At 59.2% G+C, this 12,911-nt stretch overlaps 1 protein-coding gene across 2 annotated transcripts; it reads right to left on the bottom strand.

The window, feature by feature from the left end:
* Positions 1 to 871: 871 nt before the first annotated feature.
* FDXR (ferredoxin reductase) lies at positions 872 to 12,273 on the bottom strand. Of its 2 annotated transcripts, none has more exons than XM_019982299.2 (12): positions 12,113 to 12,273; positions 11,233 to 11,330; positions 6,832 to 6,927; positions 6,511 to 6,633; positions 6,257 to 6,370; positions 5,851 to 5,952; positions 3,410 to 3,517; positions 3,099 to 3,183; positions 2,768 to 2,967; positions 2,513 to 2,684; positions 1,511 to 1,681; positions 872 to 1,377 (listed from the first exon to the last, which is right to left on the bottom strand). In XM_019982299.2, the coding sequence occupies exons 1-12, from the start codon at positions 12,189 to 12,191 to the stop codon at positions 1,247 to 1,249; spliced, it is 1,479 nt and encodes a 492-aa protein (XP_019837858.2). In that variant the 5' UTR covers positions 12,192 to 12,273; the 3' UTR covers positions 872 to 1,246. The 2 variants fall into 2 exon arrangements, with proteins under 2 accessions (XP_019837858.2, XP_070630216.1); XM_070774115.1 differs by having other exon boundaries at positions 6,511 to 6,609.
* Positions 12,274 to 12,911: the final 638 nt, after the last annotated feature.

Here is a 12,911-nt window from a genome sequence, read left to right as displayed (position 1 = left end):
CCGGGCTGGGACCGGGCCCGCCCCCACGCCCCGCGCCCCGCGCCCCTCCCGTGGCCCGCTCGGCGCCGGGTTCCGTCCCGGGCTGGGCGGCGCGCCGCGCCTCCGGCTCCCGGGGCTCGCCAGCCGGCTGTGTCGGAGCGCTGGCCGCCGCCGCCGCCACCCGCGCGGGCCCGCCCCACCGGGGCCCGCCGCCTCCGCCCCGCCCCGGCCGGCCCACCCCGCCGGCGTGTCCCTTCTCCCCATGTCCCCAGACCCTACGGCCTCGGAGAAAACAGGCTACCCGCAGCCCTGGGTTCGAGCCCCAGGCTCAGTGGGTGTGTGACCTTGGGCTGGTTAATTTCGAGGATTCCCCCCTGGTCTGTAAAGTGAGGCCGGCAGCTTGGGGGGCTGGTAAAAAGATGATGAACACGCTAGGGACACCGGGGTGCTATTTTTCAAAGACCTATCTGGCTGGAAAGCAACAAGGCGGGGAGGCATTGGGAATGAGAGAGCGGGGGACCCCGGCAAGTCCGAGGGGCCACAGGGACGCGTGGGGCAAGCGCCGCCCGGCGCCCTGGCTCCCACTTTTTGTCTTGCACTTGGTTATGCTGGAGACAACCAGGGACGGGGACCCGACAGGAGGGCGAGCGGAGCGGACAGGCTGGGGTCACAGTGTGCTTGCAGGGCGGGCAGAAGGCAGGCCGGCCGCACCAGCAGGGCCGAGCTGGGAAGACTGGTGGGCGCGAAGCGGGGCTGCCAAAACCACCCCCCGCCCCCGCCCCCCCCCGGGGGCAGGGAGCTGGCTCTGCAGCGCCACCTGGCGACCGGAGGGGAGCTGCGGCCCGAAGGTGACCCTGGGCCTCGAAAGAAGTCGCGCACACGAACCAGTGACTCTAGGTGGCAGGTGCTTTATTTCCAGCATATTCCTGACCTGGGGACCCTCCACAGTCCAGCAGGATAGAGACAGGAGGGACGGAGGTCAGCCTGTACCTGCCTCCATCCCTAACTAAGGTTATCTCCTTGCTGAAAGGTACCCACACTGGCAGCAGTGACCTAGCTCCAGAAAGTGCTCCCACGCCCCTGGAGAAGAGGCAGCCAGGGCTGTATGCCAGGACGGGCAGACGACGCAGCTGGGGTGCAGAGTCCCGCTCAGGCTGACCCCGACGCCTCTCCGCTGTCCAGCGCGCCTCCTCTCTTCTCTGAGCAGGGCTGGGATCTGGGCTCACCCTCCTCTTCTCTCTGCACCCAGCGGGGCTGGGATCTGGGCTCAGTGCCCCAGCAGCCGCAGCATCTCCTGAGGATCCAGCAGCTTCTCTCTGGGCTTCCCCGAGGCCTGGCCCCGGGACACCTCCTCAGCATCCAGTTTCTCCCAGTCCGAGAAAGACACGGGCCAGACCCCTGCGGCAGAGGGAAGATGGCTCAGGGCCTCTACCTGCTCCCCTGCCCCAGTGGGGAGCAGCCCCCTTCGGGCCCAGGGACCTCCCCCAGACACCCCCCCGCAACCTCCTGGGAGCTCACACGGGGCCCAGACCTCGGCTGTCCAGCAGGGCCTTGATGAATGCAGAGCCCGGCCTGGGGCCAGACGGCAGGTGCCCGGCCTTCAGGTCCTGTAGCAGAATCTGGCCGGTGAGGAAGCTGTCGGTCATGGTGGTGGTGATGACACCTGTGGGTCCCCGCTTCACCCAGCCGCTGCAGTAGAGGCCTGGGGGTGTGGGGGTGACAGAGGGTGAAGGCATGGGGAGTGGGCTGGACACCCTGGCAAGCCTGAGCCCCAGGACACACATGCTAGGAGGATGGCCCCCAGCACCCATCAGCGGGGCCCACTCGTCTGCTGCCACTGCCCTCAGTCTCCCCCAACACACCCAGGTGTTCTCAGCACGCACCGCCCCCCACCTTAACACCTTAGTGTCGCTGCATCTTGGCGTTCCCCGGAGGAGCTGGGTCCTGTCACCTTGCTTCAGTAGGCTCTCAGTAAACACTGACTAAATTAATAACTAGATAGGTATGTGGTTTTTTGGGCTTCCCTGGTGGCTCAGACATTAAAGAATCCACCTGCAATGCGGGAGACCTGGGTTTGATCCCTGGGTTGAGACGATCCCCTGGAGGAGGGTATGGTAACCCACTCCAGCATTCTTGCCCAGAGAATCCCTGTGGACAGAGGAGCCTGGTGGGCTACAGTCCATGGGGTCACAAAGGGTGGGACAGGACTAAGCAACTGAGTGCAGTGCACATGTGGGTACTTAACCAGACTGCTAACTTGCAGAGGATGAGGATTAAGCTGCTGCTTAATCTCTAGTCTCGGCCCTGGCCTAGCCCAGAGCAGGCCTCAGCACCCTGACCGATTTAATAACCAGACATACGAGTGGGCGTCTCAGCTACACTGGGGACTTCTCGTAGGGCCAGGAGGTGGGTGGGGCTGAGTCATGAGCCTGACTCAGAACAGTTTCCTAGCACATGTCACCTGATGAAGGAATGAATGTGAAACAGCCCTGAGAGACACGAGCCTCCCTGTCCCCCCGCCACGCCCTCTCACCTGGCACATCCACAACCCGGCCCTCCATATTGGGGACGACCCCGAGCTTGGGGTCAAAGGGCACACTGGGGTCGATGGGGCAGCTCTTATACCCAATGCTGCTCAGCACCAGCCCACAGGGGAGGTCCTCCACATCCCCAGTGGGCACTGCCCGGGTGGCCTCTCCAATGCCCTGTGGGTAGAGTGTGAGAAACACCAGGCTGGGGGGTAGGGAGACTTGAGAACGGGGATGTCTTTGGGGAACAGGAGACTCACCTCCAGTCTGGTGACTGCCAGGCGGATGCCTGCCGCCCGCCGCCCATCTGGCGAGGGCAGGACCTGCTGCGGGCTTCGGAAGAAGCGGAGGCCCCAGGCACGGGAGGCTGATGCCCGGCGGGCAGCCTCCTCCACCCCTGGCTTCTCCGTGGCTGTTCGAAGCAGCAGTTCCATCAGCCGCTTCCTCGGGCGAGCGGCCTCTGTTAGCAACGCAGGACATTCCAGGGCGTGTCTGGGTTCCAGCCCTCTCCCCACATGCCCTCCCCCCAGCCCTCTCTGACCTAGACCATCCCCTCCTAGTGAGCTGGGGAGCCAGGCCAGGGCCCCTCACCCTTGATTCTGTCCTGGAGACCCAAGAAATCCGCAGGATCCAACATGGGCCGAGTTCCTGGTAACTGAATCATCTCCCGAAGCTCCTTGGGGGTGGGAGTGGGGAGTGGGCGAGAGGGTCAGGCCCAGAGCGCTGTCCACTCCTGAGCCCACCCCAGAACCCAGCCCAGGGGAGACACCACCACCACCCACCACCACGGAAGGCACTGGGCCCCTGGGGGCCCTGCCTGGCTCCCCCTCGTCCACCCTGGGCAGCTCTGCCATGCCACGCCTCCCAAGGGACCCTGGCCCCTGGCCCTCAGACCGCAGCACCTTTATGGTGAAGGCCACTTGTAGGGGTCCACGTCGGCCCACGATCCACACCGTCTTCACCCGACTCTGTCTCAGGGCTCCCAGGGCGGCCTCAGTGATGTCCGTTTTCTGGCACAAAAGGAGGACCTTAAAGTCACTGGAAAACGACAGCAGAAGGGGACTCTCCATTTGCTGGTGTCCAGGCCCTGGGCCGTGAGAAGGTTGGCAGCCTGAAATGGCAACACTGTCCCCTCTGGTGGCCAGACAGAGCACTGCCGCCAATTCTGCAAATGGTTCCAACTAGCAGCAAACCCGTCCCATCCCTTCATGGTAAACAGATGGGGAAACAATGGAAACAGTGACAGACTTTATTTTCTTGGGCTCCCAAATCACTGCAGATGGTGACTGCAGTCATGAAATTAAAAGATGCTTGCTCCTTGGAAGAAAAGCTATGATAAACCTAGACAGCATATTAAAAAGCAGAGACATTACTTTGCCAACAAAGGTCTGTCTAGTCAAAGCTATGGTTTTTCCAGTAGTAATATATGGATGTGAGAGTTGGACTATAAAGAAAGCTGAGCGTGGAAGAATTGATGCTTTTGAACTGTGGTTTTGGAGAAGACTCTTCAGAGTCCCTTGGATTGCAAGGAGATCCCCAGTCCATTCTGAAGGAGATCAGTCCTAAATATTCATTGGAAGGACTGATGCTGAAGCTGAAACTCCAATACTTTGGCCACCTGATGCAAAGAACTGACTCCTTGGAAAAGACCCTGATGCTGGGAAAGATTGAAGGCAGGAGGAGAAGGGGACGACAGAGGATGAGATGGTTGGATGGCATCATCAACTAGATGGACATGAGTTTGAGCGAGCTCCGGGAGCTGGTGATGGACAGGGAAGCCTGGTGTACTGCAGTCCACGGGGTTGCAAAGAGTCGGTCACGACTGAGTGACTGAACTGAACTGAGTAGCAAACCAGGCTGACGATCTTCATTCAACAAGTGTTTACCAAGTGTGCAAGGGGCATAGCAGGCAGGGTCAATGGTGAACAAAAGAGACACGGTGCCGGCCACACAGAGCTTCTGATGTGGGGGAGAGAGGCTTATCGAATATTCACTAATAAGTGTAACACTGTGGTGGTGACAACATGCTCTGAAACAAACAGTAGCCGAGCCCACGGAAGGAGGGGAGGCAGACCCATTCAGGACGGTCCTGGAAGGCTTCCTGGAGGAAGGGACAACTGAACCGAGAGCTAAAAGATGAATACAGGTGAGTTTCCCTGGTGGTCAGTAATAAAGAATCTGCCTGCTGCTGCAGGAGACGTGGGTTCAATTCCTGATCCGGGAAGATCCCACGTGCCCTGGAGCAACTAAGCCTGCGCGCCACTACTACTGAGCCTGTGCTCTAGAGCCCGGGAGTTGCGACTAGTGAAGCCCGCGCACCCTCCAGCCTGTGCTCTGAGACAAGAGAAGCCACCGCGATGAGACCCTCGCACCACGACCAGAGAGTAGGCCCTGCTCAATGCAGCTGGAGAAATGCCTGCCCAGCAACAAAGACCCAGCACAGCCAAAAATAAACTAACTGAAATTATTTTAAAAAATTAATTAAAGATGAATCCACCTGCAGTGCGCGAGGCCTGGGTTTGATCCCTGGGTCTGGAAGATCCCCTGGAGAAGGGAAAGGCTACCCACTCCATGTTCTGGCCTGGAGAATTCCATGGACTATACAGCCGCAATGAGTCAGACATGACTGAGCGACTTTCACTTCCCCTGGAGGAGGGCATGGCAACCCACTCCAGTTATTCTCGCCTGGAGAATCCCATGGACAGAGCTGCCTAGTGGGCTACAGTCGTTGGGTCGCAAAGAGTCGGACACGATTTAGCGATGTAGCACGCACGTGCACATATAGGAGGCATGAAGAGAGGGTTCTGAGCGGGGGAGGGGTGTGTGCACACTGAGAACTTTTCCTTTTAAAAAGCCTACGTAGTGCAGAAAGTGATGAGGAAATGGCGTGAGGTAAAGCTGCCTTTTCAGAGAAGGCAATGGCACCCCACTCCAGTACTCTTGCCTGGAAAATCCCATGGACAGAGGAGCCTGGTGGGCTGCAGTCCATGGGGTAGCTAAAAGTCGGACACAACTGAGCGACTTCACTTTCACTTTTCACTTTCCTGCATTGGAGAAGGAAATGGCAACCCACTCCAGTGTTCTTGCCTGGAGAATCCCAGGGACAGGGGAGCCTGGTGGGCTGCCGTCTCGGGTTGCACAGAGTCGGACACGACTGAAGCGACTTAGCAGCAGCAGCAGCAGCAGCAGAGCTGCCTTTTAGAAGGCCTCTGCCCCGGCACGTGGGGAAGCAGGCACTGAGTTCAGGCTGGAGGGACGAGGCCCAAACCCTGTAGACAGGGGCCTCCTCTCCTTGGTGTAACCCCTAACTCCCACCCTTCCAGCCCATGATCTACCCACTCACCTCCAGGTGGTCGGGTGGGGTCAGCAGGATCCGGGCCACGTCCAGAGCCACATTCCCCTGCCCCAGAATCACGGCTGTGTCACAGCTCAGGTCCGGGGCCAGCTAGGGGACAGAGGTCGGGATGAGGCTCACCCAGCCTGGGCCTCAGTCAGGCTGACCTCAGCCTCATGCCCCATCCCCAGGCATAGCCTCAGGCTCCTCTGCGCTCAGAGTTTCAACCCAGGTCCCGCCCCCACCACCCATCACCCCCTCTTCCCAGAAGCCTCCCCACCTTGGCCAGCCTAATGCTTCATATCTCATCTCACCAGCCGCCTCCCAGGTCTGTGGCTGCCCCTTCCCCCAGCTGTGGGAGCCAAGAGCTAGCGGAGGAGTGGGAAGAGGCTGGGAGAAGGCTCCCCAAACTCACCTCCCGGTTCTCAGGAAGCCCATTGTACCAGCCTACAAAGGCCCGGGCCGAGAACACGCCGGGCAACTCCTCACCAGGGATATCCAGGGCCTGATGGTCCTCTGCCCCATAGCTCTGAGGACAGAACCAGAGGCCTCAGCGGCAGCTAAGGGGCCAGGCAGCCCAGCGCCCAGGCTCCCACTGGCCTCCTTGCAGCTCCTTCTCCATAGCGTCCCCCCAGCCGCCACCTCCCCCGCCCACGCGCCTGCACTCACCAGCACCACGGCGTGGTAGGCGTCCCGCAGCTCCTGCACAGTCACATCCCTGCCCACCTCCACGTTGCCATAGAAGGCACAGCGGTCAGAGCGGGCCGTCTGGGTAAAGGTGTTGATAACATTCTGCCAGGCCCAGGGTGGGGGGTTAGAGGGTGGGGCAGAGCCAGGGCCCATGGCAATGCCACCCTCACCCCACAGTGTCCAGGGTGTCGCCCCCTCCAGAGAGCCTGGGGTCATCCCATGAGGTCCAGGAGCCTCCCTCCCGCTCCAGTATCTTGACCAAAGTCTCTTAACCCCCGGTCTGAACCCAGAGACACCCACCTTGACCTCGGGGTGGTCAGGCGCCACGCCAAAGCGCACCAGGCCGAAGGGCACCAGCTGTTTCTCGTAGATATCCACGTGGGCCCGGGAGTGGTGCTGGGGGAGAGGGCAGCAGCTGGTGGGGCCAAGTGTCTTGCATGCTAAGTCGCTTTAGCCGTGGCTGACTCTTTGCAACCCGTGGACCGTAGCCTGCCAGGCTCCTCTGTCCATGGGATTCTTCAGGCAAGAATTCTGGAGTGGGTTGCCGTTTCCTCCTCCAGGGGATCTTCCTGACCCAAGGATGGAACCCACATCGCCTACATTTCCTGCATGGGCAGGCCTCCTGGGAAGCCCTGGTGGGGTTGAAGCAGAGGCTAAGTCTGCCCTTCCCGGGGCAAAGCAGGACAGGCCCGCTCAGTGGGCTGAGGACACAGGAGAGAGAAAGGCCCATCTGTCCTCACCTGCCTAGAGAGCCAGACTAGAGGGATGGGCAGTCCAGAGCCAGGGCAGCCAAGGCCTGATTTCAAGGACCACCAGCCCATTGAGACGGTGAGACTGTTGGCCAGCCGAAGAAGGCAGCAGCTTTCCCTCCACTGGAGCTGTATCAGGAGAGCTTCTCCATCTATTTGGTCAGGCGTGACACACAACCCTGTCCTAGAACCCTTTGACACTTCTAGAAATGCCCAGCCTGTGGATGACCTGAGACCCACACTTGGAAACTTATACCTGTGTGTGTGCTCAGTCGCTCAGTTGTGTCCAACTCTTTGCGACCCCATGGACTGTGGCCCACCAGGCTTTTCTGTCCATGGAATTCTCCAGGCAAGAATACTGGAGTGGGTTGCCATTTCCTCCTCCAGGGGATCTTCCCGACCCAGGGATCAAACCCATGTCTCTTGTCTCCTGCCGTGACAGGCAGGTTCTTGACCACTAGCGCCACCTGGGAAGCCCACTGCCTGTGTCCAGGTCCAGGCCCCCCGACTGCCCACCGTGCCTGCTGACTCTCCCCATCCGTGCCATCCACAGGCGGTACTAGAACCACCTCCCTCTGCCCCGCCGACCTCACTGTGCCCTTGAAGAGCTGAAGTTTTGGAGTCAACAGCCGCGGGAGCTGACCCAGCGCCACCACTATCTGACTCTGTGCTGCGGGAATGATTCTTAACTTCTCTGGACCACGGAACATTCCTTCTGGCGTGATGCTCCAGATGCAATGAGCAAGGCCTGCACCCTCAGCCCCGGGCGAGATCCACTGCGAGTGTTCAATCAAAAGCTGTTACCGTCACTGCAGTTGTGGTGGCTGAGTCTCACCGCCTGGCTCACGAACCTTCCCTGGCTGCCCGGCCTCAGGACAAGGTTCAAACTGCTTAGGCTGGAGGTCAATAGTATACACTATCTGCCTTCCCATCTTATCTTTCCTTCTTTCCAGCTTGGAGCCTTCCCTCTAGGTCACAGGGCCCTTTCCAAGGCCACCTCCATAAGACCAAACCCGCTGGACCTGTTCACTGGTTCTCCCACAGGACCGGACTCCTCTTCCAGGAAGCCACTCCTTCCTAGCTCTCACATGAGTGCTAAGTCGATTCAGTCGTGATTCTTTGGGACCCCACCTGTAGCCCACCAGGCTCCTTCGTCCATGGGATTCTCTAGGCAAGAATACTGCAGTGGGTTGCCATTTCCTCCTCCAGGGGATCTTCCCGACCCGGGGATCGAACCCTCATCTCTTGTGTCTCCTGTTTGGCAGGCGGGTTCTTTACCACTGGTGCCTCCTAGCTCTCCCCCGTCCCTCAATCCCTCTGGCTGTTCTTTCCCAGGTCCTCTTTGCTCTATTCCTTCTCTAACAAGAATATTCTCGGAGGTTCTTCCAATCTGAGGCCCCCTCCCCTTGCCCAGGACACTCCCTGGGGAGGTGTCATCACTCCCTCCTATGATCTCAAATTCCTGTGGACTTACTGATGACATTCTCCTCTCTTCTGCCCAGCCCTCCTACCAAGCCTGAGACCCCTGAACAGCTCACCCGAGACACCAAACACCGATCCAGATGGAAGCCAGTCCCCTTCCCCCAAACCTCTCCCCCTCTGCTCCTGGGCTTCCTTCCACCCCGAGCCAGAAGCTGAGGTTTCTCTCTGACTCCCCTCGACCATGTCCAATTGGACCCCCATCCTCCCCACTGCGGCTGGCTCCCACTGCTCTCCTGGTCACCAGCCCTGCCTCCCACCCTGCAGGCAGAGAGAGCTCCAGAACGAAATCAGGGTGCTTTCAACCCCCTCCCCCAAAACCCTTTGGTGAAGCCAAACACCTGTGGCAACTGCACGCCCAGGACAAAGGGAGGCATGCTGTTTTCAAATGTTGATTCCTGGGCCCCAGTCACGGCTTGATTAGGTGAAAAGGAGGCCCAGAAATGTGCCTTTTCACCAGTCCCCCAGGGGACTCTGATGGAGAGAGGGGGATGGACAGCACCAAGAGAAACTGCCGGAGTCCAGCCTGCTCAGGGGCTCCCAGGTCCCCGGCGCCTGGGCCCACGCACCTCCTCCAGCCTCTGCTCTCACCTTCCACCTCCCCAACTCGCCCATCCCCAAACCAGCATTCTCTTTCCTCTGGGTGTTTGTCAGCTAGTTCTCTGAGCCTGGGGCTCTCTGGCCTCCTCCCCCACCCCTCCTTCTGTCCTTTAGAAATAGATCAAGGACATCACCCCCTCCAGCTGGGTTAGGTGTCCCACCTGTACACAGAGCCCCCTCGCCCATCAGAATCCTGGACTATCACGTAAACCCTCTTCTCTACTCCACAGCCCCCCAAGTAGACTGTCAGGTCCTTGACCGTGGCGACCACGTCTGTCCTGCTCATGCCCATGTTCCCAGGGCCAAGCCGTCCTGGATCATGTCAGCGTCCAGTGCTTGATAACTGAATGGCCCAGAGTGGACCTTAAGGGCAGGCTCTGCCATCGGACAGTCCACGCTCAGTCCACCAGGCCTTCCCTGCTCAGCAGTGGGCCTTGGGCAGCCTCACTCAGCCTCAGCATTCTCACCTCTGAAGCAAGAGTCATGCCACCTGCTTCACAAGTTGTCTTGATGCTGTGAGGACATGCTGTGTAGACAGTGCCTGACTCAGCTAAGTTTCACTGTCCCAAACGTGCCTCGTGTTCCTGTCACAGGACCATAGCTGGTAGTCTGAAGCTCCCAGTGGGCAGGGACCAGCTTGTAACTGGCCCCGGTGCCCAGCCCCAGTACCTCCCACAGGGAAAGTAGGCACAGGGCAGAGCCTCTGTTCACACTAGGGGCACTGAGAACCCTGCCTGGAAGGCCCCTCTCCCCAGATTTCAGGCTCTGCTCACACAGCTCCCCTTACACAAGCCGTGGAAGATCCCTGGTCTCCCTCCCAGTGCCTAGGTCTGTCGTAACCCATGGAAACTGGCCTGTAATGAAGCCCCACATGTGGGAGCCCCTCTCCAGAGCCTGGGAGGCTCCTTCAGTGCAACTCAAACACACCTTCTCCAAGAAGCACTTTCCTGCTGACCCCACTTACCAGGCTCTTACTGGTCACTTCACTGTAATTAGCTCTTTTACCTGTGCTACTTGGAAGGTGAGCTTAGGTCACTTTCTGGCAAGGGGACCAACTCATCCTGGCCTCCCCAAGACCCTCCCAGCTTTAAGACTGAAAGCCTCACACCATAGACAAACTGGGAAGGTTGATCACCCTACTTTTTAAGTAGAGTGTATAATTAATATATTCATCCTTTCTCTTTTCTCTCCACAGCAAGGTCATTGTCCTATGTCTCAGTCAGCTGAATTCGCCCACACCCCTCTCCCATCCCCGACTCCCGCCCCACCAAGGCCTGCTGATGTTTCAAGGGTAACCAGCAACCTTGGGGCCCTGCCCGCCAAGGCTACTACTATAAACCTTGAGACTCTGGCCATGGGGTGGGGGAAGGGGTAGGATGGGGAGTGGAGAGCAGGCTGAAAAAACAGCATGGCATGGGGAGGGCTGGAACTATTGGCAAGGAGAGTGCAATGAGGCGCCTAACGTTACAGAGGGCCTTGAGAAGAGCGGGTGGCCTCAAGATGCAGGATATTGGGAACAGAGAGGAGAGAGAGGAGAAAGAAGGGAAGATGAGGGGCAGGACAAAGTTATCCTCCAGGTCTGGAGTAACCTAACCCTAACCCTAACCCTGGAGTACCTGGCCAGAAAAGCATAGCCAACTGTCTGCCATGAACCACCACCCAGGAGGTAAACACACTTCTCTCCGAGCTGAGGACCTAGAGTGGGGAGCCCCAGGTGACAAAGCATGTACAAGTGTCCTGTCCAGATGGGCTGGGAGCCTCTTCCCCATCAGGAATCCAGGAGTGCTTTTAAAACCCAAAGGAGTGGGGCTTGCACTTAGGACTGAAGCAGCAGGTGAATCTTGGGAAAAGGAACCAGGGGGAAGTGGCTTACCTTTAGCAGGTGCTGGGCCGTGTAAAAGCCAGCTGGGCCACTGCCCACCACACAGATCTGGGGGGTCTGCTCCTGTGTGGAGAAGTGCTGGCCGGAGTCTAGGGTGGGGGATGGGGGCGGAAGGTCAGAACAAGACTCCCTCGCCTGTGCCAAATCCCAACTTAAATGTCAAAGAGAAGATGGAGTTTCCTAGGCTTCACCCTCATATGCATCCTCCTCTTTTTTCTTCAAAGCTTCGACATTTGCCAGGGTCCCTTATTCCATCTGAATCCCCAAAGGTTGTGTGTCCATCCAGAGCCCCCATCTCAGCCACATCCAGAGCCCGCTTTAGAGGGCCTACTCAACACTCCCCATCACCCCTGAAGTGGTGCTCAGGACTGCTCAGCACTGCTTAATTTTTCTTACTGGGTTTTCCCAACCCACTCAGCTAGAATACCACACCTTCCAAGAGACCCAGCATCACCCAATCTCGTCCCTGTGGATCTCCCCACAATCCCCCGTTTTACCTCTTCTAACTCCTCTCCTTCCACAGAGCCCTCTATCACCCATATAGACCCCTGTTTCAGACTTTCCTCCTGCCCCACAGACCTCCTTATCCCCCTCATTCACTCCTTCTCATGCCTGTGGACATCATGGTCTCCCCTTCGCACTTTGTTGACCCCTGTCTCACCCCAGCAGCCTCACACCTTGCCGCACAGGCCGTCATCTGCCCCTGGACATCGCCCCCATTCCGTCTACATGAGTGCACCCCTCTAGTCTCGGCCCTGGTCCCCTCCCTCTCCCCTTTCCAGCCCTGCCCCGGCTTGGCTCCCACTTCTCACGGGATCGTTCGCAGGCCTCCCCGAACTCCCACCCAGCCCTAGAGGCGCTCTGCTCCTACTCTGGATGCTCCTGGAAGGAGGCAGCCGAGTCCGAGTCCAAGACGACCAGGGCCACCAGCGCCAACAGCGCGGAGCCATGCTTGGGAAGAGGAACCAGCCCAGGGACCAGACTCTGCCAGCTGCCCCGCACTCCCGCGCCGGGCCCGGCCCCGCCCCCGGCCTTTCCCTGGCCCCGCCCCCGCCCCGCCCCGCCCCGCCCGCCCTCTGGCGCCCCGCCCACAGGTTCGACCCCGCCCCCAAGCCCGCTTCCCACGCTTCAGGACCGAACAGCGTGGTGGCTCTATCCCCACCGCCCCACAGGGAGAGGCCCGCACCCCCGACCCACCCTCTTCCTCTGAAGGCTCGGCCCCCAGGACTTCCGGGCAGTAAGTGACGCAATAAACTTCTCCCCCGTCTTCACCCTTTCTCCAATTATCTGGAGCCTAGACTTAGAGGAGAGCAAATCCCCATTGCTGTTTCAACCGTCCTGAAAGAGCGAGCCAATTAGAAAGGAGCTTAGTTTACTTACCTGCTCCCTCTAGAGCGTCGCTCGCTGATGACGCAAGGCGCCGTTCCCCTTTGAGAGCCTATCCCGGTTCGTTTCGGTCCCAGCCAATCACAAGCCGGGTTCAAGCGCACCTCCCCTCCCATTGGGTAATAAAGACGAAGTCCGGAAGTCTGGGAAAGGGGTCTTCCTGTGGCACTTTCTCCGGCGCGTTGTACAGGGTCCGACCCCGCCGAGGTGAGTCCGGGTCGTGCCAGGAAGATTTTTAAACCTCAGTGACCTTGTTGCGTAACGGTCCTTCCCTTTACAAAGAT

Source organism: Bos indicus, chromosome 19, assembly GCF_029378745.1.
Source record: "Bos indicus isolate NIAB-ARS_2022 breed Sahiwal x Tharparkar chromosome 19, NIAB-ARS_B.indTharparkar_mat_pri_1.0, whole genome shotgun sequence".
NCBI lineage: Eukaryota > Metazoa > Chordata > Mammalia > Artiodactyla > Bovidae > Bos > Bos indicus.
The sequence above is the reverse complement of the archived record's forward strand: the minus strand, read 5'-3'. Positions and strand labels throughout refer to the sequence as shown.